Source organism: Adiantum capillus-veneris, chromosome 5 (assembly GCF_014529385.1).
Source record: "Adiantum capillus-veneris isolate H3 chromosome 5, ASM1452938v2, whole genome shotgun sequence".
Taxonomy (NCBI): domain Eukaryota; kingdom Viridiplantae; phylum Streptophyta; class Polypodiopsida; order Polypodiales; family Pteridaceae; genus Adiantum; species Adiantum capillus-veneris.
Window position 1 is genome coordinate 52,728,665 of NC_140935.1, and position 24,521 is coordinate 52,753,185.

Consider the following 24,521-nt stretch of genomic DNA (forward strand, 5'->3'; position numbering starts at 1 on the left):
ACTCTTCGTGTTCTCATGGAGTAAAGTCGGTTGAAAGTCAAGCAATTGTATTGTTGTTTTGTGGACTTTAAGAAAGTCTTTGATATGATTCCACGTAATAATTTGTGGAGAAGGATGAAAGAACTCCAAGTGCCAAGTGAGTTTATGCTTGCGGTTTCTCGAATCTATGAGAAGGTGATTTGTCAATTGCGCATGGGAAGAGAAATTTCAAAAAAAAATGTAAGCACTATTGGGGTTAAACAAGGATGTCCGTTGTCACCAACTCTCTTTGGTCTATGCATCGATCAATTGGAACAAATGGTACTTGACTTTATGCAAGAAGAAGGCATTGAAGAGGTCACTATTTGCAATGCAGTAATCATGCTTTTGTTGTATACGGATGATGTAGTGCTTCTAGCACACACTTTAGAAGATGCACAAAAGCTTATGGTTGTCCTTGAAAACTTTTGCTTGCATAGTGGGTTGATTGTTAATGAATCCAAAACAAAGGTTATGCTTGTGAAAACCAACCATAAGCAGAATCCATGCATTGTGTACAACAATGAGACACTTGAAGTTGTTGAGAGCTTTAAGTACCTTGGCCTTGAGGTTCTGTCCAATCACAAGTGGCATGAATGTGCTATGTGTCATTTGGAAGCGGGAAAGAGAGCATATTATGCATTTGAGAACATGTGTAATGCAGGAAACATCAAGTCTTGGGTTCTCAAAAAGTATCTTTTTGATGCCTTGGTGACACCGGTACTTCTTTATGGAGTTGAAGTGTGGGGCGGGAGCATCTCAAAGTCTACTTGGAAAGAGTTTGAGAATTTCCAAAAGCGTTTTCTTACAAACTTTTTCCAAATGAAGACACAAACACCATATATGCTCCTACTTCTTGAGTCGGGATGTCTTCCAATTGAGGTTATGGGCATGGAAAGAGTTGTGGAGTACATGATAAAAAAAGCGTCAAAACCCCTCACATCGACTTTCTACAATTGCATGGGAAACAAGCAAAAAAGTTCAAAAGATGCATAAAAGCAAGATCTTGAGCACGCGATGGATGCAAGACATAAAGAAGTGGTTTGGGAGATGCGATGCATTACACTTTCTACATGATGCTTCAATTGACTCCCAAGTGAATGAAGCTTTTCTACAACGCCAATGTATTACGGTTTGGAAGAAATTCGGTGGGTCACGCTTCATACATTACACCACCCATATTGCCCCCAACTACAAAACCATGTTCTTCGTTGAAAGAGGAAACCGTACTCACATGTATGTGCTTGAGCCTATCCCCTTGTCGGTGATACGCACTATCACAACCATTTGGCTTAGCTCCCATTTACTTCAATGCGAGACAAGGCGTTGGGGCAATGGAGAAGAGTCAAATTGAATATGCACATTATGCTCACTGCAAGTTCGAGAGTCTGAGTACCAGACACTACTAGAGTGCTCAGCTTTTGGTCACATCCGAACTTGCTTCTCTCACATTTTCAGCCATGATGTACACCTACACATTGTCCTCTCCCAGCCAAAGTGTAGGCTCTCCATTGTGACTCTCATCACCATAGTTAGTCACTCATCAGCCATACACATACTATATCACATGTAACTTTGGTCCCATAGGTCATATTTGACCTCCACAGACGATAATAAAACCTATCTATCTCTTCCTCCCTCTATCTCTTGCAAAGTTCCCTCTCTCTCTCTCTCTCTCTCTCTCTCTCTCTCTCTCTCTCTCTCCACCTCCACCCTTCTCTCTCCCATCCCCCCCCTCTCCCTCCCTCTCTCCCTCTCCCATAGTCCACTGGCCCATAAAAATATTTTATTTTATTTTATTTTGGGCCACGTGGACTACGGGTGGTCGGTAGTGGTAGTCCACGTGACCGTTCCACTTGGAAGGGAATGGGGTGGTGGGCAAAAGGATTGGTAAGCATTGTATGTGGGTTGGGAGAGTGAACATAGCCGCTCGAAATGGTGGCTAGCGTCCCTGTGTTTCCCTAGAAGTGCATGCGCGCATGTGCAAGGAGTTAAGAACAGTCGTCGCAAGGTTGTACACCTTAGCAGCTTCAAAATTGTCGTCGTTCACTCAAGAGACTGCCGGCAGTGCGGACCAGCCCGGGTAGATTGGTAATTGGAGCTCAAGGCTCTACTACCATCGCTACGAGCAGGGGCATCTCATCGTGACTTTTTCGCTATTGTTGCCCGTCGTCAATCTCGCATGAACCCCTAGTCGGACCTAGCCGTTGACAACATTAAGAGTTCCTTGTGAATAAAAATTTGTTGGAATCGCGTCCCACAACGAAGACTGCAACATGACTTGAGTACAAGATTTGTCAAATAGATGTATGTACTCTCATAGAATTGTTTTATGGACATCATATCTTGTCTCCTGTCCTCTCCTACTATTTGCCCTCTCTGGTTGTTGCTTCCAGCGAAAAGAAGAAATGGAAAAGAGAAAGAAAAATACAAATGGCTAGTATTACTTTTCTTAATTCCTCCTCCTTCTTCTTCTTCCTACATAGAAATATATTTCTTGAGCTAATTAAAATAATTCTATTAATGACACACAACACTCTTATTAACTATAATTAGATCCTGATTAGAGTATCCTTCATGATACCTAATTAATATGTGGATCAAGGTGATCTTGCTTAACTAAACGACATAATTATCGAACAGTGAATTCGACCAACAAAATCATTGTCAAAAGAATTACAAAAATAAATAAACTTAGCTCTGCGGTATGATTGCAGTCATGATTCTCTTTGTCGGTGTGATGCCCATATTGCCAAGGACGTTTTGCTAGCTCTGATACCACTGCTACAGTCGGAAGTCGTGGCTCCCTGCAAAATACATAGAATAACATGCTACAGACCATAAATCAATAGATCTCCATACCTGCGCCAGTGTACGCGTAAACACCATAGAAAATCTCACATGAAAGAGGCAGAGAGCGAGACAGAGTAAGAGAGCACGTGCAAGCGACCTCCTAGAGCGGAGTGCAACGTCGGCACGGTGAGAGAGAAGAGAATAGAAGAGAGGACAGAAGAATACATAGACACTCGGTGCAATCTCCCCCCGTGCAAGAGTGACCATTTCCCTCTTGCACATATTTGTTTTATAGATTTCTTGAATGGTCAAATTGGTTACAAACTGGTCGACCGGTCATAAATGGCCAAAGCTCATAAAAGAACACTTGAATATATATACATAAAATGTAATATCCTTTTGCAATAGTCTAGCTCTATCAAGCCTTTTCCACCTGTCAGCTGCAATAAATAATAAAGTATCAATTCTATAACAACAACACCTTGGACAATTGACAATAATCCGACGGAGCACATGAAAAGCAACGAAGGAGGACGAGCGCCCGAGTAAAATCAAAGTAACACCTCATGTGGCAATGAGCATAGGCAAGGACTCACCTTAGGTGCACATAGCATACAATAAGCAACGGCAGACGACGAGTGTCGGCGAGTAAAATGAAAGTGGCATCTCATGATAGTGAGTGCCAACAAGGACTAAAACTCAAGTGGACATATTGGTCGTGTGAATGATAGACCTAGACCATCACATCTTCCCATGGGCTTTCAATGTCCTCCATGGTGAGGGAGTAAGTGAGTGAATGGGAAATTTTAAAATATTGGACTAATTTGACTTTGTTTGCCATGGCATTTTTTGTGACAACAACATAATTTTTGAAGACACTCTTTCAAGACACAAATTAAGACATTGCTAATGGCATCTATGGCATTGAAAAGGATCGCACTATGCTTTGACTTGTACATTATTTTAATGTACTAAAAAAATTTAAAGTAAGTATTATCTTTTCTATACCCTCTCTATTTGGCCTGTTACATATACGTTACCTTGTGATACTCCAAGAAAGCTTGTTCTACCATTTTCTATAAGTAAGTATTATCTTTTCTATACACTCTCTATTTGGCATGTTACATATATGTTAACTTGTGATACTCCAAGAAAGCTTTTTCTATCGTTTGCAAGCAATGCTCTTGCACATAGCCACTTATGGACCTCAATAGGGTCAAGCACTAGTTCTTCTTTTTGAAAGTCAATTACAATAGGTCAAGTTTGACACACACTTAAATGATGTTCAAGATGGAGATTTCTTTCTTTGTTCTTTAACATTGTCTGGAGAAATGTGAAGTTCAAATGTGGTGAATACAATGTTGGTGATCAGATTTATGCCCTTGACCACAAAGTTTCGTAGTTCTACAAGATATGTGTGATCTATAAGTTGTGGTCGTATGCAATTGTGGTCAAATACACCTTTATTGATCAAAGAGGAGACTAACGATTACAGGCGTTCATGGACAAGTGCCATTGACCTCATTAGAAACCTCCCGCTCTTTAGTGATCAAAGAGGAGACTGACGATTACAGGTTTTCATGGACAAGTGTCATTGACCCATTAGAAACCTCCCACTCTTAGTACAACTATGGTAAAGGGAAAACTATGGCAGCCAAATTGGTAAGTGAGGTAGTTGTGGTTCCCAATGCATCACATTTGAAGTACAATTGGGTCAGTAGAGAAAGGGATTCCATATTGTCATGCTTACAAAGTTCCCTTGGTGCTCATGTGAGGATTTTTGGAGACATGATAGTAAACGAGTTACATACATGCCTCACAAGCACATCTACTTTGTGTTTTTTAGAGTCTTGGGTTTGGACTACGTTGCCTATCAGTTTGTGCATCAAGCCGCACTTACAAAAGTGGAGTTGTTTCAAGCTTTAGGAGGTTCCTAAACATCCTCGTAGGCATATGGGGTTGTTTTTACTTTTCTACAAAATCCAAGTGCCAAATTTTTGGTGGACTGTTTTTGATAGAAGATATGTCACATAGAATTGCATTATGTCTCTAGTATAAAGAGATTGCATGTGGCTATAGTATTCAAATTTCATAATGGTTCAAAAATCTAGAGTATTGTCCATTGATTCACATATTTGTGGTAGTGAGAACAATATGCATGTCATAAATATTTTCTTTCACCATTGTTGTTCTTGCATCAATTTATCCCCAGATTTGCTCGAAATTTGTTTTTGCTTGCTATTTTTTGCTTCAGATGATTAGAAACCCCTTTATATTCTAACCCTTGTTCCCATTTATTCTCCCACATTAATTGATCAGTTTAATATGAGAAAATAATTTGGGTTGGTTAGATATTAGATTTTATGACATTACCTCTCTCTTGAAATCGTAGTCGTCCTCGACTATGAGGTAGAAGAGAGAAAGTATTAGTCATTAGTCTACGTTTCTTAGCGGGTAGAGGATCCCTTTTCATCCTACGACATCATTCCAGAATGGATGAGTAGTCCATTTGGTGCTTGGGAGACGTAGTTGCCGCAAGCATGTCTGCTCTTTAGTCCATATCATACTCCCAAAGTAGAGTGACAAATTCTACTTGGTGTTTGAGTGATGTTGTCATCACAAACATGATTCCAATTGCATATAGACAAAAACGTTGTTCATTTAGAAAGCATTACATTTGCTTACTCTAGTGTAGCATTGTAAGCATTGACAAGGTTCATACTATCCTTACGTGTATTCCTTGCATCCATCTAGCTCTTCAAATGGATAATTTTTAAACTTAATAAGATACCATCATATAATCTTACCATGTGGTAGTACCTTGTCTTCATGCCGAAGGATAGCTTTGGGTTGTAGCACCTCTTCTTGGTCTTCGATTTCTGGAGGGTCTTCAATAACTGGTTCCCTTGGTGGCTCTCCTTTGTAGGGCTTAAGTAGGATCGCATGAAAAGCACTGTGTATGAGCCAATGGCTGGGCAACTTGAGTTGATAATCCATGTCATTGATTGGCTTCAAGATTTGAAAATGACCATAGTATCTTTTGCTAGTTTAGCATAATACTTTTGATGGCCCGTACAATTTTTGCATGTTTTTTGCCTCAATCGAGCCTTGGGAATCTTAAGTAAGATCCAATCATTTTCGTTGAATGTTAAGGCCCAATTGTGCTTGTTAGCAGAAACTTTTGCCTTTGTGGAGAGATGGATATAGCCTCCTTAACCTTTTGAAAAGATTCTTGTAGGTCACGGCTAAACTCATCAGCAGCGAAGATCATTCCACATACTTTAAGTAGCAAGGGACTTCTAGGTCTTCCCCCTATGATCTCAAAAGGTGATTTTCTAGTAGTAGCATGGACAGTATTATTGTACGCATACTCTACAAAGGGTAAGTACTTCTCCCATTGTGAGCGTTGATCTACTTTTGTAACATAAGTCTTTAGTAGATCGAGTATCGTAAGATTGGCTATCTCACTTTGTCCATCTGTTTGTGGGTGACAGGCCAAAGAGAAATTCAATCTTGTACCTAGATTTTCAAAGAGACCTTTCCAAAAATTACAGGTCATTCGAGGATCTCTATCTGACATGATGGATGTTGGTAATCCATGGTGTTTGAAAATCTGAGATATGAAGAGGGTTGCTAGTTGGTGTGTCTTAACAGTCTTTTTGACAGGAATAAAGTGTGCTTGCTTGCTAAACCTGTCGATTATTGTCCATATTCCCATCTTCCCATGGATAGACTTGGGTAATCCAAAGATAAAATCCATGGATATACTCTCCCATGGTGAATTAGGGATTGGCAATGGCTAGAGTAATCCAGGTTTCTTCACTCTATCATACTTAGTCTTTTGGCATACCACACATTTTGAAACATACTCTTGTATGTCCACTTTCATGGTAGGCCAATAGAAGTACGTCTCTACTCCTTGAAGAGTAGGTTGAATGTCTCTATGCCCCGCATAGGAAGGAGCATGGGATTCATACATGACTTTCTCATGAAGGGAGTGGGTAACACATAGCCTATTAACATGGACAAGGTAACCATCCTGCAAGGTGAGTGGTTCCTCTTTCTTTCCCAAAGCAAGTGCTGACATTACATCTTTAAAATTAGGGTCAGTAGCATACTCATCTATCATAAAAGATAGATCATTGTGAGTTTCTATAGACACCACATTAACTTTGGGTCGTCTCGTGAAAGTGGATCGGCCACTTGATTGTGCTTACGAACAATGTGAGCAATATGAAAATAAAAACTGCGAAAGAAAATTTTCCCACCTCATTTGTTTGTTGAAAAGCTTGGTTTGCGTCATGAAGTACCTGAGACTTTGGTGGTCTATTTGTAAAATCAGTGGAGTCCCCAATAAATAGTGCTTCCATGTGTCTAGGGCATGTAGAACAGCTAAAAGCTCTTTCTCATAAATGTCAAAGACCCGTTCATCCATTGTCATGCAGCTCCGCTTCCATGATGGGAAAAAGAGCAGAGAAATGTGAGCTAAGCTTCTTTGAAGCCTACACATTTATTGAGGAGTGATCAAGGCTTGTTAACAAACCAAGTTTAATGATTAATGTATGCCAGATGCAGCTAAAAAGGGCCAACAGATGCCTTAATGATGCCAAAAACGACTCTACTTGAAGTGAGCAAAGATGGGAGTTTATGATTTAGAGTTGTAGTGCTTGAAGTGCTCTACCGGCCTGTCTTTACAGCTGGTCGATTGGAGCTACGGTGAGAAAGTTATGTCAGTTTGAAGTTTGAGTTGATGCAGATCCGTACCCGATTGGGCTACAACTGAGGTGACAGAAATGAAATGAATGCACGGGCCTGAAGTGCTCACTTTGTGGAGCACATCGGTCTTTTCAGATGAGTGATCGGATTTACGATTGCCAAGATATTGGCCGTTAAAGATTCATTGGGGGCCGGTTCCGTACCAGTCTGATCAGCTCGGTCGGAATGCCATTTGGGAATTTTGGCCTCCTCGGTAGGGCTTGTATGCGTTCTATGTAGCTTGAGAGGTCTACAGGGATTGAAAGCTCGTCAGGCAGAGTCCGACTTTATCAAATAATACGGCTTGAGGCTGGTGACAGTTGTCGGTGAGTGGCATAAAATGGTAACCATCTTTTTGCAACATTTGTCAGCCTACTCAACGTCCTCTTCCTCATATGTGTATATATTTTTCTATGCTATTAAGTTATCTAGAGTAAATTCCCCCTCTTCGTTTAACCTTTGTGGCGACACATACATTATACTCTTCCCAAAAATGTCACCTTAGTCATATATTTATATTACCACCCTTTTCTTTTTTGCTTTGTAAATAGAATAAGCATACAATAACCAACTATATACCCCCAAACTTTCTTACCTCTTGTGAATTAGTAGTAGAAAAATAATATATCCATCTTCCACCCCTTATAGATAAATTCCCATGGAAATCAACTCTCCACTTGTCTTTACCAAAGATTATGGTCCCTCTCTACAAGTCTTCTATGCCCCCTACATAGGTGGCCCAATATCTCTTAAGAATATATATATAGTTTCTCTCCTTTCAAAAAGACTCCAATTGTATATTCTTTTCACAAGAAAATAATATTGGGCCCTCCTCTATTTGTTTAAGCATCATAGCCTTTTGAAAAAGCATGATTCCCCTTGGATGCATACAAGCAAAGGGCCCATACAAGAAGACTTTGAAGCAAAAGGTTCCCTAGCCTAGTGTGGACCTTCCAAACCGAATTCCTTGGTGCATGGGCGTGAAGAATAGTCCAAATTCATATCAAACATGTTGAGAAGGTCAATTTTGCCTTTTGAAGCATGTCATTCCGAGCTACAGGTAAAAAGTTATGGTCAAAATAGTGTAAATCTGTCAGATTCGCAGCAAAAGGGAACTGTAAATCAAGTAAATCAAGAGAGTGAGATCTTATTTTTCCCCTACTCATCTTCTAGAAGAGCAATGAGTGTTCAAGGTCACTTGCATGTGATGGGACCAACCTAAAGATGCTTTCTAAATGCCAAGACAGACAAGTTGAGATACCCCGCAGGAGCCACCCGTAGGGCCTCATGGTGGGGCCCACCTACATTATGCACCCCTATGGAGCCTTCACGGTCTAAAATGATATTTTTGGTGAATAAATAGTCCCTTTTATGTCCAATATTCAATGAGTGGTCAAAGGACACTTAATTAGGTCTAATCACTTACTCTAATTAAGTGTAGCATAATCCCACTCCTACACAACTATAAATAGCCCCCCTTGGAGAGACTCAAGGACACACACACCTATATTTTCATGTTGTTTCTTGATCAATAGTAGAGAAAACCCCAACTCTCCCTCTTTCACATCCTCCCTCCTAACCCTCCTCTTTGGAGGAAGTGCAACTCTATTCTCCACTCTCTCCATTCTACAATCTCTTACTCCATCAACCCAATAAATCATTTGTAGCACCTCAATAACTTGTAAATACATCATGATCTCTCTCATGGTTATGTTAATGATCATGAAATCATCTTCAAAAACTTTCAAGTGTCGCAATTCGTGATGGTTAGCCAATGTCTGTCCTCCCCTTAAAAGGTGTGCGAGAAATCAAGTAAGTGTTCTATTCTCAATTTACCATTGGTTTGTTTCTCCACACTTATTCAATTGGTCTAAAGAAATTTCTCACTCCAACTCTCTTTTGCTTCATTACATATGCATGTGGCTACCTCTCATGGTGATTTTATTTGTGTCACGGCATTGCATAGATGGAGATGAGCTCTCTATGCAAAGTGTGTTAGTTTGATGTAAGTGATTCTCTTGTGTGTTTGAGAGGCAAGTCTTGTGCGCATGATTTTTTTGATGAGTGCTTGAGAGAGGAAGAGTTTGGATGTATTATGGGTATTTCTATGGGGAGAAGGTGAATGCTATTCCACAAATTGCATATTTCATTTTGATGCACGACATTGGGTTGCATAATCGTTGATGGTAGAGTAAGGGGGTTTTCAAAGTGTGTTGCTTGGGTGGGTGAGTGCAAGTGTTATTTTTTTTGATTGGTTTCCTTCTCCACTCCCAAAAGAAGGTGGTGCCCCAAGTAGTGTGCGTACCTCTTTACGAACATTTTGTGACGGTAGGCCCATTGGTTTGGGTTTAGAGGCCCCATTTCAAAAAGCTCGCCCTCACCGGCACTGTTGAGTTGGATAATTTTGGCATTATCTAGGAAGCTGATGCAAGCTATAAACAACCAAGTGCGAAGGGAAGGCACTTCCGGCAAGGGCAATCACCTATACGTGCATCTTAGAAGCATGTGGCATTATTTGAGATGTTGGTATACACAGTAAAATTCACAAAGATATTGTTAGTCAATGGCTGTTGTGGGAAGACGTCGTGCTTGGAAATTTGTTTTTGATGTTCACTTGTAGTTGGCAATGCTTCGGCCGGCATGCGTACAAAATGAGGTGCCCTTATGAGTTGAAAGACCAAGTGGACACCCAAGGGGGTATGGTCAGAGGCCACCCACCCAATGAGGCAAAAATGGCCGCCCTCCCAAATCAAGGGCTATGGCCGATATGTATGCCAAATGTGATGCCCTTCAAATGGTGCCCAAGGGCCCATAACCTATGGCCGACCACATTAGGTTCAAGGCCGCCCAACTAAATAAAAGGAGAGGCCGCCCAAGGCCAAAGAAAAATGGGTACCCTAAATCAATAGGGGTGTGCAACCAAAAAAGAAAAAAGGCATGGCGGGCAACAGAGACGCCGCAGGCAGCGAGAAAGGAAGGAAGAGCTCACGTTGTGCTGTGCTCTGCTCGGACGCCGTCAACCAAGAAACGAGAAATGACCAGCATGCCGGCGCGTTCCCATTCGGTGCCACCTTTTGGAGGAGGTCAAATTCCGAGTCTGCCACATCATCGATGTCGTTCCCACAATGACGACGTCGTCGTTGCATAAAAAGGAGGAGAGGACTATTAATAAAAGGGAATAACAAGGAGGCCAATAAGGCAAGACAGACATAGGGTAACGAGAAAAAGACAGGAAGAGCATGCAAGGGAGTCAATAGAGAGAGGCATGAGCAGAAGCAACGCATAGCGAGGGGAGGAGAACGACGGGGGCCGTCGCTCGAGTTCTCTCTCTCGTACTCGGCTAACGAAGGAAGGCTTAGGCAAGAGAGAACGTAAGGGAAGAAAAGGGGAGCTTGGAGGGGAGGATCAAAGCAAAGCTCCCTCTCCTCTCTCTTGACCTTGGCTACTAAAGCAAGGAACAAAAAGAAAGCTCTCTCTCCCTCTCTCTCTCTCTCTCTCTCTCTCTCTCTCTCTCTCTCGTCCTTCGTTAGCAAAGGCACAACCCTCTGTGTTGGACAAGCAAGAGGACTCTTCCTCTCTCTTTGTCGGCACATGAGGTGAAGATGAAGAGGAGGAAGGAAGGGAGGTGAAATGAGAGCAAGGCGAGGAGGGTTTTTATGGCATGTAAGAAAGGAGGAAGGAGCTTGCTCTCGAGCTTGAACAAGGACAAGACAAAGATTATTTCTCTCTCTCTCTCTCTCTCTCTCTCTCTCTCTCTCTCTCGGGTTAGAGAAGCAAAGCAAAGTCTCGACAAAGGGGAGAAATAAGCAAGGAGTCGAAGGCAGAAGCAAAAGGGTCAGAGCTCAGCAAAGCAGGAAGTTGCAAGTTAATTAATAATAATTGAGGCTTGATGATTGAGGCAGTGAACTAAATTGAAGCTTGTAGAATTCGGTAGGTATTTGAACCAGATAAAGCGAGAGGAGGAAATTTACATAATCGTCATCAGCTAGAGATTGAATTAACATTTTGTTAATTTCGGTGTCATTAATGGCCCGATTAATCCTATAAATGGGAGCTTAAACTCCTAGTTAGTAGATGATCCAAGTGACGGTGCTGTTAACAGCCCGCCTTGGCTAAGGATTAAGTTGTACTCAAAGTGTTAATCAATTAATTGATGATTATGGTATTTGCCAGATCTTTCAGTGTCTGCTATCTCTCTCTTTCACACCTCCCATAGCCAGAGGCTCGGTGCCTGCCCGGCTCACGTTTCGAACACATATCCCCCGACACTGTATTGAACCTTCGGCTCTCATATGTTATAGCATGCCCTTCTTGAAGAAAGACTGCTCCAAGGCAATCACCACAAGAATCACATTGGACCTCAAATGGCTTTGAGAGATCTGGAAGCATGAGGACTAGTTGAGAAGTAAGCTTCTCTTTGAGCTTGTCAAAAGCAGTCCATGAATACTTAATGTTCTTCTTTGTTAAGTCATGTAATGGTCGTGCTATTTGAGAAAATTTTTCTGTGAACCGTCTATAGTATGCACACATACCAATAAAGCTTCTTAGCTCATGCAGATTCCTTGGATTAGGCCATGCTTTTCTTACCTCTAGCTTCATGAATCCATACGGATACCATCTTGAGAGATAATATGACCTAAGTATTGAATCTCTTGAAGGAAAAATTTGCTTTTCTTTTGGTTGAAAAAAAGCTTGCTCTCTCTCAATGCTTGAAAAATCACTTGGAGATGTTGCTTGTGTTCTTCCAAGGACTTAGAGTAGATGATGATATCATCAACACTCCAGTGAACTTGCGGTAGGGTCTAAATATTTTCTCCATTAAACGATTGAATGTGGTTGGTACATTGGTCAAGCCAAAATGCATGACTACATATTCATAAAGACCAAACGTTGTACGGAACGCGGTCTTTAGGATATCTTCATCCACTATCCTTATTTGATGATAGTCACTTTTAAGGTCAATCCTACTGAAGTAGGTAGAGCCTTGTAGCTTATCAAACAGATCTTCTGCCCGAGGCACAAAAAAATTGTTTTTGATAGCGATATGGTTTAGTGCTTGATTGTCCACACACATACGGTACGTACCATCTTTCTTTTGCACTAAAATGACTGGAGAACAAAAGGGAGAGGAGCTAGGCCTCACCATCCCTTTGTCTACCAATTCTTGTACTTGTCTCATGATCTCCTCTTGTTGAGCTTGGAAAACTCGATAGCATTCAAATCAGCCTTAAATTCAGCGATATGTCTCTCATTTGGTCCAGTGATCAACAAATCATCCACATAGAGAACCACAATTAGAAGTACATGACCCTCACACTTTACATACAATGTGCTTTCTGTTGGACTGTTATGAAAGCCTCATTTGACCAAATGAGTGTCAGCCTTCTCATACCAAGCACAAGGAGATTGCTTCAACCCATACAAAGCTTTGTTACATTTGCACACTTTATCCTCTTATCCTTTCTTGACAAAACCGCGAGGCCGCGTTACATAAACTTCCTCAAATATGTCACCATTTAAGAAAGCAGGAATTTTTTTTGATTGATGTACATCCCAACCAAAATGAGTTGCCAATGCACGTAGAAAATGCACAGTAGTCATACGACAAGTGGGAGCAAAAGTCTCTTCATAATTTATACCTTTTTGTTGTGCATAACCCTTTGCAACAAGTCGAGCCTTATAGCAATCAATCTCACCATCCGGCTTGCGTTTCAACTTCTAAACCCACTTTGTACCAATGGCCTTTTTGCCAGGAGGCAAATCACATAAAGTCCATGTGTCATTTTCTATAAATGCATCATATTCTGATTGCATGGCAACCATCCAATTTTTTGAACTCTGTGCTTGATCAAAAGACAGAGGTTCCTCAACATCATGTAAGCTAGACACAGCCAAAGCATAACAATCTGATGCATAAGATGCATGGCAAGAGCCTGAACAAGTGCGACTAGACAAAGGTGCATCCAATTTACTGTCACACAATGTATGCACAAGTCATTTTGGCATACCTCTAGCTTGCTCATTTTCAGCCCTTTCCTCATGAAGTACATCATGTACATCTGCATCAATAATAGGTTGATCTGTAACATTTTGAGAAACCCCCAGTGGCTGTACATTTGCCTCATTAGATTTTACATTCAAACTTCCACCACTGAAAAGAGGCAACAAAGTGTCATAAATGTCCTGTGAGCTTACATTACTATCTCTAGTACATGACAGCAAGGATTGAACACAATCTTCCACAAACACAACATCCTGTGAAACCAGAATACGCTTTGTTTGTGGATGATACAACCTGTAACCTTTTCTTTCAGCACTATAACCAACCAAAATACATGTAGCAGCCTTATCATCCAATTTTTTGCACTGTGTTTGTGGCACCAAAGCATATGCCAAACAGCCAAAAACACGCATGTGCTCAATAGAAGGCTTTCTATCATGCCATGTTTCATATGGAGTCATAGACTGCAAAGCTTTTGTAGGACGTCTATTAAGTACATTATATACAATGCACGGGGGGAAAAACCTCCTTGTGAGGGGAAAAATGCCTCGGCGGTCGTAAGTGTGTTCACACACATCACTACCACATGTATATGGTAACAACAAAGTGGGGAACCATGGGGATCTTAAGGGGCAATAAGGGTTGAGGGTGACACACTACACACAAATAGGTGAGTAGAATTGAAGGCCTCAATATGCAAAAGAAGAGTCAACCTCACTAACAACCTTGCAAATCACAAGACCAAGGGCATGTAGCACACCATAACACTATTGCTCAAGACCAACAAAACCAAAATTTCAAATAATAGCTATCATGTACACTATTGTACACGATAGCAATGATTGTATATTGCCATGAGCACCTGTTTGTTAGCCAATGTCCAATTAATGCTTGGAACTATTGCTAATATGGAGCAAATATGCAGTTGGCATGCAATCACCAAATCCTCTTTGTCCATAGCTATTTAGTTCCAGACCACTACTTGTCATCTTGCGTACCAAGGCTCATGTAAATAGATGCAAAGTGAGTATGTCTCTCTAAAGGTGATCACCTTGCGTCTTGAAGAAGGCATGTGGATTATGCAAAAAATTGATATGGAAAAATACTCATAGTGACATGCTATTCCTAAAGCATAACAAAGTTGCCGGGGAGCTTCTAGCATGAGGTGTCTCTAACCCCCTCCCCCTCCCCCAAAAAAATAAAAAATAAAATAAAAATCTTTGACCATGCACCATTGTTAAAGGGAGTGGACTAAGATAGATAGATTGGTAAGTTGTTCTAGACTAATAGTGGCTTTTAAATAGGAGATGAATGAAAGATTGATTTTTGATAGGCATGCTACCTATTTTGGACATTTTGCTGCTGCTAAAATGTGAGCTACCATTCAAACAAGGTGAAGGCTCACTTTGGCATTCAAAACAACAAAAATAAGGTGAAAGTTCACTATGGCTTGCTTTAATAATTATAAGAGAGTTCTTTGTTTGAGAGAGAGAGAGAGAGAGAGAGAGAGAGAGAGAGAGAGAGAGAGAGAAAGTGACACTAGCATTTTAACGCATTTGTTGTTACAATAAAGTATTTAGATTATTGAAAAGAAATGTAACAACGAACTATTTAGCTTACAATATCTTTCAAAAGATTAAAAAATGATGGATGGAAAGCACTTGGAAGCATTGTAAGAATTTGAGAAAAAACAAAGTGACATTGGATAGGAAACATTTTGTGACATCCAATACCCAATTGCCCTTTTAAAGAGGGAGATAAACAAATGTCAACACCCTCTCACAATGATATACAAGAAATAGTGAAAAAGGAACTTTATCATCATTAGCTTGCCATGTGGCACTAATCTGCAAGCTTTATCCAATGGTCCATAGTTGCACAAAAAATCCTACCTTTTCCTTGGGATTACTTATGTAGTCCAAAAACTATAAATATAGGTTTAACCGGCCTGCTCACTAACTAAGTAAACAGTGCACAAACACATTTAGGCTTTGTTCATTTGAAACAATAAAATAAATTGTAAAGGTCCATGTGGCTTGTTAATGAAAGGACGTAATAAAAACAAGGTGAAGGCTTCACGATGGCCTCAAGAAGGCAACAAGTTTTGCTGTAATAAATTGAGCAGTTATTAGAACACATTTGACATGTTAATGGGGGGAGAGAGAGAGAGAGAGAGAGAGAGAGAGAGAGAGAGAGTTACATTGCGTTCCCACAATTCAAATAAATATTCTTCATAGTTTTATTAAGATGTGAACAATCAACTTTTAAAATTATATGGTGTGATTTTTTTATAAAATGACTTGAAATGTCAGCAATTCAAATAAATATTCTTCATAGTTTATTAAGATGTGAACAATCAACTTTTAAAATTATATGGTGTGATTTTTTTTTTAAATGACTTGAAATGTCAACAATCAGTCAACTTTTAAAACTATATGGTGTGATTTTTTAGATGATTTAAAATATCAACAAGCAAATTTAATGTGATGGTGACCATTGGATGGTGAAAGGTGCAAAGAAAAATTGCTAGTTTTCTCTACTACTCCCCTATGGCTTTCTTGGCCAAAAAATGTAAAAGTACATGTGGCTCATTAAAAAGATTCATACATTACTAAACAAATGCACAAAAACATTTGTATGTCTTTCTCCCTTCTTCTCTGTGACATGTTTTGACAAGTCCAAAAAACACACTTCTCCTCTGAGACATGTTTTGACAAGTCCAAAAAACAGTCTTCTGAGTCTTACAAATGACTCAATAAAACAAAATATACGCATGTGACTCATACATTGATAAAAACATACACAAAACATTTGTACACCTTTCTCTCTTCTTCTCTACTGCATGTTTTAACAAGCCCAAAGAATACACTTGTCAATCCTAAAGAATACACTTGATAAAACAAAATGTAAAAGTACACGTGGCTTGTTAATGAAACAAGGTGAAGGCTCTCACTTTAGCATTTTAAAACAAAAAGTAGAAAAGAAAGTCATGAGGCAAAGTTTTAAAAAAATATTAACAGATTGGAGATGAAAGTCATGAAGCTCTTAATAAGGAGACCCATTTGAAAAGTAGAACAAAGTGAGGAGTCACCAAGGCCTTTGAAAGTTAAGGGGGGATAAAAGTTATGACGAGAGGGTTTAAATGAGTGCTTACAATCACATGTCATTCTTTGAAATACTCATGTACCATGATTTTTTGAGAATCGTCTTATTGTGTTTTAATATAAACTTGTATTTTCCATTATAAACACATAAATGAGTGCTTACAATCACATGTCATTCTTTGAGATACTCATGTACCACGATTTTTTGAGAATTGTGGGCACATACTTATTGTGTTTTAATATAAAATTGTTTTTTTTTTTATAAACACATAATCACAAATATGATGCATGTTTAACATGTCAAAATGACTTTCAAAAATCTGTATGCCTTTCTTCCTTCCGCGTTAAAGCATGTTTCAACATGCAAAAAATTCCCATACATTACTAATCAAATGCACTAAAATATTTGTGCGTCTTCTTTCTCTCTTCTCCTCTATGATTTGTCAACCTTACAAATGACTCAATGGAACAAAATGTAAAAGTATATGTGATCTTTTTTTCCTTGTTTGCCATACTCACAATTCAAATTGTACTTGAATTGTGAGTACAAATGCTACCAAAGAATGTACAAAGAATGAAGGACAAGTTTCACAAGATGTTTTGGACAAATTCTCACAATAATTCCCACATTGTGACTTACCTCAACATCATGGGCTTTTGTGAGAGAGGCACGGTATACCTAGCTAGGTACGATTGGGGGTAAGGGGACCGTCGGCTCGATTGGGGGGGGGGGCGGTGCCCATCGAGCCGGCGGTCCCCTGCCCCCAATCGTACCTAGCCAGATATGCGGTGCCTCTCAAGTAGAAGCTCATGATTTTATTCATTGTATGAAAAACACTTGAAAAGATTCCGTTTTCCTACATGAGAATATCTTCTTGTGAATTTTCCAATAAGGGGTTGCACAATACACAAGCAGGAGGCCTCTCAATCTATTGCAGTAGAGCAAAAGCACAAAAGAACATTTATACGCCTCTCTCTTTTCTCACGACACTCTCTCTGAAGCTTGAGCTTCAACACAGTAGTGGGGCTTCAACAACAAACGACAGTTCAAATTCCCTTCCTCTGAAGCTTGAGCTTCAACACAGTAGCAACCTGGGCTTCAACAAACGACAATTCAAAATCAATTATTGCAAGCCTTTCTCTGAAGCTTGAGCTTCAACACAAAAAGAAGACATGGCGTCGCAATCTACTACTCTTGCGTACTTCGAGGACATGTGGCAAACGCAGTCTCATGCTACCTTCATAGCATCGGTGCTGGTATGTGTGGAGAGAGAGAGAGAGAGAGAGAGAGAGAGAGAGAGAGAGAGAGAGAGAGAGAGAGAGATTGGTTTTGGCAGGAAGGCACCCGCCTTGCTTTGATACTTGATCGCACCATCTTCTATCCTCAAGGGGGCGGCCAGCCTGCAGACCATGGTTGGATCCAAGATGTCCATCAACAGTTGAAGTTCTGTGTAGAAGATGTGAGAATTAGGGATGGCGTGGTGGGTATACCCCCCCCCCCCCCCCCCCCCCCCCCCCCCCCCCCTCTCTCTCTCTCTCTCGTGATGGCTTTGTCCTTCAGACGTTGTGCATGGGCTCAAAATATTCACATCATACCAGGGTTAACATAGTCTTCAGCTAACAAGCCTCGTGGTGATTTTCGTGGTAACGAGGAGTTGATGATGACTGCCAAGAGATCCTACCAAGTGGAATCTCTCTAGGTGTAGTTTGGTGGTTTAAATGTTCCTCTTTTGTCTAAGTAGGTGTGCTAGTGCTGATGTTAGGATCCAATGTAGAGAAGACTACCATCTTCAAGAGGCCAAAGGAAGCTATGCTCAAATTTTACCAAACTTGATACTTTTTAAGATAATCGGGTGCTTTTATTTTTAAAGTCACAAGGAGAGATATGACCTCGTTGGGCTGATCACATAATCTTCTTCATGAATTCAATCCGCAGTCGATGAAAAGTCTCAAGTGGAAAGGCAAGTGGAAATGAAGGTCGAGTGGAAATGATAATCAACAGCAATTTTCAAGAAGGGGAGATGCTAGATGGGAGAACTATTTCAGCTTAGGAATAAGGGATAGTTGTTATAACAACTCATCTACAGTCAAGTGTGACTTAATGTCTGCCTGGGGATAAGGCGTGATTGTTATGAGATAATGTCTATATATAGATAGCTGTACGTCTTGGAATACAATAACATGGCATTATTGTAGGAATATTTCAAGAGATACTAGTGGAAACATGATCAATTATCAATTGTATACGATGAGGCTGATGGGTGTTGTATTGTGAATGGTTGTTATGAGTCTATACCATGCAGCACTTTCCATTGTCTGTTGAATTTTTGTGAGACATGATTTTGACCTCAATTAGGGTACAAGTGGCATCATTGGATTTTGAAGTTTTGAGATTACTCCATTTTGCCTTAGGTGTATCATTATGGATTATATTGCAAAGCACAAGAAGTTCATGAAGGCACTGATGCCTTTTCAGAGGGGCAAGAGGTTTGTCTTTATGTAGACCAAGATCGACGTGTTCTCAACTCAAGGTGCATCACAAAACCACAACAACTAGTAAAAAATTCTTCCCTTTTGTTTGCTGATTCCAACTCTGTTTTTGTGGTTTGTAGGTTACATTCGGCAGGTCATCTACTTGATGTTTGTATGCAAAATTTAGGCCTTGCTTATTTGGAGCCGGGTAAAGGACACCACTTTTTAGATGGGTGAAGGTCTAACTTTTGGCTTATTTGTCGACATCTTGAAGTTTTTTAAATTTTAGAGATGTCTTAATACTTGTTTAGTTGATAATTTACGTGCCCAATATTCATCTCATTAAGTCGATTTCACTATTGCGCATCGATTTATTACTACAACATGTACATAGTGTGCATTTGTCGCTATATTATGTATAAAGAACAATAGTTTAATGAAACATGGGGATTGTGCTCATTCATAAACATTAGACATTTTTAATACACTTCAATGTGCAAGGTGGCCTATTCATAAAGTAGGCATTTACAAGGCATTGACACTCCTCGTGATACATTGTGATAAGATTGAGTGCCTCAAGCCTTATGGCCTTGCCCGAATTCTCTCTCTCTCTCTCTCTCTCTCTCTCTCTCTCACACACACACACACACACACACACACTCTCACACACACACACACACACACACACATACACACACACATTGTGACATGTTTTTATGAAATGATGTGGGCCACTCCAAAAACTTTGAGAGATGTTTTTAACCTCATGGATGCAAATAAAGCATGCTTGTACAAAGTGTATCAAAAGCGGTGTGTGCCAGCTGTCTACTTGCGTGAAAATTGTCCTAGTTACATGGTTTTGTTGTTTTTGTACATAGAAGTGTTGAAACTTGAAAGAGTGATTAAGTGTTAAAAAACATGAAGAAAACAACTTTTTATCAACTTTTGGTCGTGAGTGAGCTTTGGTTTTTTGGGAAGAAGAAGAAGCTACGTGCGGATGTAGTTGCGTGGAGGGTGGGATAAAGGTGCCCATGTGTCTATGCGAGGGCCTTGAGACTTAATTGGAGATTTTGTTTCTCATCAAGAAGGCCATGAATATGGAGGTTTAGCTCTCAACTTCACCCATGTTCATATTTGGTTTGGTAATGAAAGCTGTATGGAATAGAGCTCTCTTCTACCTCCTTGCTTGCTTTTAGGGTTTCACAGTGAAAACCCTATGGTATGCTTATGAATGGAGAGGTTTTTGTCACAAACTGATGACGTGGTAGTGCTCGGACACACATGCTTGACTGGCCTGTACGGAAGCTCGTGATTCGCGCTGACTGCTAACATGGCAGCGTACAGATTGCTGACGCGGTCACACGTACAAACATGCTGACGTGGCATCACGTACGGATTGCTGGCCTGGCACTGTACAGACGCCCGTCTTTTGCGTTGACATGCTGACGTGGCACTGTCCGGATTTTTGCAATCTGCGCTACTGCTTTGTACTGGCAGATTTTGAGTTTAACGCTTTTGGGACAATTTGCTTTTGATTTTAATGCTTTTGGGGCTCTGCTTTTAGCATCCCTTGTAAATCTTTATAAGTGACCCTGGGTGCTCACTCTGCAGAGCATTTGGACGCAGAGTTTGAGAGTGAGCACCCCCTGGTCGGTTGTACTTTGCTCTAAAGATTAATATAAAAGAAATACCGAATGGGGGGCCAATCTTTGGGGCCAGTATCTCTTGGCACGGAACTACGCCGGGCCGTGTCGACTCTTTTAATGTGAATTATTTTGAAGTGAATCTTTGCTGTGTCGTGGTAGAATCTCGACTTGGGGTGTCCAAGTTTGTTACAGTGGTATCAGAGCACGACCTATTTCTCTTCTACCGGGACATCCGATCCTTTTTTCCGCGACACTTATGGATTCCGACAAGAATCATTCGACCTCTTCTGCAACCGCTGAGGTGGGAAGAGACAACGAAGAAGATTTAAACGAATTAACAGAAGATGAGTATGGGCCACCTTGGCCTACACAGTATGAAGTCCAAGAGATACAACGTCGACAACAGGTTGACGAGTGCACAAAGCAGATGCTTCAGTTTGCTAAAGATCCTCAGTTTGCAAATTTTTTGTCTCAGCAATTCATCGCTGAAGTGCACACTCAATGGCAGAAAGCCACCGAACCGCTAATCAAACCTGCAATCTCCTTCTCCGAGGATGTTTACAAAAACAAGAACTTCAAGAGGTGGTTCAGACCCAGATCAGTCAACTTTTGGAAAGGAAGAATAATTTGGAAAAGCAATTGAAAAAGCGCAAGAAGGGGACTGACTACCTTGGTTACTTGGGCCATCAATCTTCTTTTGCATCTGCAAGAAAGCAAAAGAAGCAGGTACGCTTTAAAGAACTACCCAATTCTTCTTCTTCCTCTTCTTCTGACAGTTTTTCTAGCTCTTCTGATTCGAGCGAGGAGGACAAAAAGGGCAAAAAGCGAAGCAAAGAGCAAAGCTTAAGAAAGAGAAAGAAGGCAAAGAAGCTCAGATTCCGACTAGTTTTTGATAGCTCTACGGAGTAGTCATCCTTTGACAGTTCGACTCTGATGACCACATGTTTTATGCGAAGACGAAGCACTTCTATAGAGCCAACCAATATGATTTCCTCGAAGACGAGAGCAAGAAAACAAAGGAATTTAAAGAAGGCGGAGAGTCCATAAAATTTGAATCTTTTTCTGGATTTCGAGATGCTCTGAGGGCTTTGGCCTTCATCCAATAGTTTGACATAGCCTTCTCTAAAGGGCACTACTTAGAGCACTCCAAAATTAGGAGGGCCGCATCTTTTCTCAAAGGAAATGCTCGAACATGGTGGTCCACTCTTCTTTTGAGGAAAGAAGCTCCAGTCAAGTGGTTGAAATTCAAACGGCTCTTTATTTCTTCTTGGCTGACCCGGTAGTACGAACGGGATGTACAAACGACTTGGAACCATCTTCGGATGACGAAGGGAGATTCTTTGGACGCTTATTGCGAGAGGTTTTGGGACTCTTTTCTACCAACCTATTCATTTAAGAAGGCACCTTTAAGGAGCAGATTGAGCGGTTTTGCTGCGGACTCCCTACAGAGATCCGAGATTACTACCTTGAACAAAAGTCGAATTCTATCCAAGAATTAATGGGTCATGCGAAACGGGGTTTCTCGATACATGGGGAATTTGAGTTGCCCCACTGATAAGATCTTGACCCAAAGGACCATACAGACCTCCAACAATGAAAGTAGAGAGAAAAAGAGTACTCAAGAAAAGAAGGATACACGACCCTGACTGACTCTTCGAGAAAGGGCTAACTATCTCTTAGAGGGGAAGTGTTTTGGTTGCGGGGAATAACCGCAAAGTGCCCTAAAAAGGCACAACAAGGACAGACTGAAGACATGTCAGAGAGTTCTAGAGCAGCAGAGGAACGTGGTAGAAAAGGCAAGATGAAAGCAGAATTGGTACCAGATTGCATGGGTCTTGACCCAAGCCAGATAGATGAAAGTGCAGAACTTTGCCGAGCTTGGAGCAAAGTGAAAGATCGTGCTCTCTCAGGCCAACCATATTGCATGATGCACATGATTCTCTCACGGGTGGGCACAGGGGAATGAACACCACTTTTGAAAAAATAGAAAGATTTTTTTATTGGCTTAAAATGTGAAAGGATGTGTTTCGTTATGTCACACAGTGCACTATATGTCAAAAGGTAAAAGCTCCTCCGGGTAAGCAACAAAGTCTCTTGCTTCCGCTGCCTATTCCTGATGGACCTTTTCAAGATATTTCCATGGATCTTGTGACTAACCTTCCACCAAGTTTGTATTCAAGGAACACTCAATGCTTGATCGTTTCAACAAGTTTTGCATGTTGATTCCTTGTAAAGCCACAGTCACTGCACAAGATGTAGCACGGTTGTTCATTAAGCAATGGTACCCCCCTGTGTGGTTTGCCAAAAGTAATTGTTTCAGATAGGGATGTTAAGTTCACGTTCAATTTTTGGCGCACACTCTTTGAAAATTTTGGCACTAAGTTGAATTTTTCATCGGCTTTTCATTCACATTCAGATGGTCAGACAGAGATTTACAATCAATTGGCTTTTGATGTTTTAAAGTTATATGTGCATGATCAGCAGTTTCAGTGGTAGCTCTATCTCCCATTGGTTCAGGCTATTTTGAATGACTCTTTTTCCTCTGCCATTGGTCGAACTTCGTATGAGGCAGCTTTTGGCCGTCCGTTCCAGTCACTTTTGACTTGCTCGGTCAGTCAAATGCTTGATGCCAATGTTGAAAGTGAGTCATTGGATGAGATTTCTGAGAGTGTGAAGCTTCGGCTAAGCAAGGCTCAGGAATCTTATTCACGGCAGGCTAATAAGCATCGTTAGGATGTTTTGATCAAGGAAGGGGATTGGGTGTGTTTAAGAATCATGAAGCAATGACTTAAGCAAGTTGGAAAGAAGTGTCCCAAGTTGTCTTTTCGGATATATGGTCCATTTCCAATCATTAAAAAGATAAATGAGGTTTCAATGAAATTGCAGTTGCCTAATTTATGGTCAATGCACAACGTTTTCCATGTTTCTTGGTTGAAAGTGTTTCAGGGAATGCTTCCAAAGGACATTTCGGAAGAAGAAGAACCGGAGATCATCGATGAAGTTGAAATCATGGAGCCAGAGCAAGTGTTGTTGCATCGGTTTCAACATGGGTCGAAGAAGCAAGTGAGACAATACTTCTTGAAGTTCAAGGATCGAGGAACCCACGAAGCAGTGTACGTTGATGAAGAGTTTTTCAAAGATTATCCAAAGTTGTTGGCAGATTACAAGGAAGCTATGCAGCTCGGTACCAGTACCTCACTTTAAAAAGGAGGGGATGTCACGTTACACATCCAACCCTATGTGTCCGTGGACAAGCTACAGCATGACAAGGGTTCAGTCAGTCCACTCAGTCTAGCTTAGGAAGTATTCTGGCACTTTTGTGAGTCTGTTCGTAGACCGTGCATGCCCAGGCACTTAGACTAGATGCATATCCTCTGGTTGCACACAACATGATTATCAGCATTACCATCAGAATTTAACAGAATCCATCAAGAGCATTTTCTAGTGCATTAAACCTATTTTTCCTATTTTTGACATTTTTCACTTATTATTTTAAGTGACTTTTGTTGGGAACTGAGTAGGGCAATTTGGGTAAGATAATATATAAGCAAACCTAGGATAGCACTATTGGGCAGAAGAGCAAGGAGAACACAGGCCAAGGGCAGCAGGTTCTCCCTCTCTCTCTCTCAAGCAAGACTCCCCCCCTTGGTGGCTATTTCCCCAAGCAAGACCAGCGCTCTAAACAGCAATCCCCCTGGCGTTTTTCAGCATTTAGCCTCATCGCCATAGCCT

The 24,521-nt window shown here is 40.8% G+C and overlaps 1 protein-coding gene across 3 annotated transcripts in view; it reads left to right on the forward strand.

Annotated features, from left to right (window-relative positions):
* The first annotated feature begins 17,567 nt into the window (after positions 1-17,567).
* The window catches only part of LOC147457320 (threonyl and alanyl tRNA synthetase second additional domain-containing protein), a 57,814-nt gene continuing 50,860 nt past the window's right edge, over positions 17,568-24,521 (forward strand). For 2 of the 3 annotated variants that reach the window (XM_086512241.1, XM_086512242.1), the window contains exons 1-4: positions 17,568-17,928; positions 18,009-18,152; positions 19,084-19,202; positions 19,284-19,376. In XM_086512241.1, coding sequence (XP_086368367.1) covers positions 17,845-17,928; positions 18,009-18,152; positions 19,084-19,202; positions 19,284-19,376 — 440 coding nt within the window. In that variant the 5' untranslated portion in view covers positions 17,568-17,844. The remainder of the gene's footprint in view (positions 17,929-18,008; positions 18,153-19,083; positions 19,203-19,283; positions 19,377-24,521) is intronic. The other variant, XM_086512240.1, reaches the window with a different exon arrangement.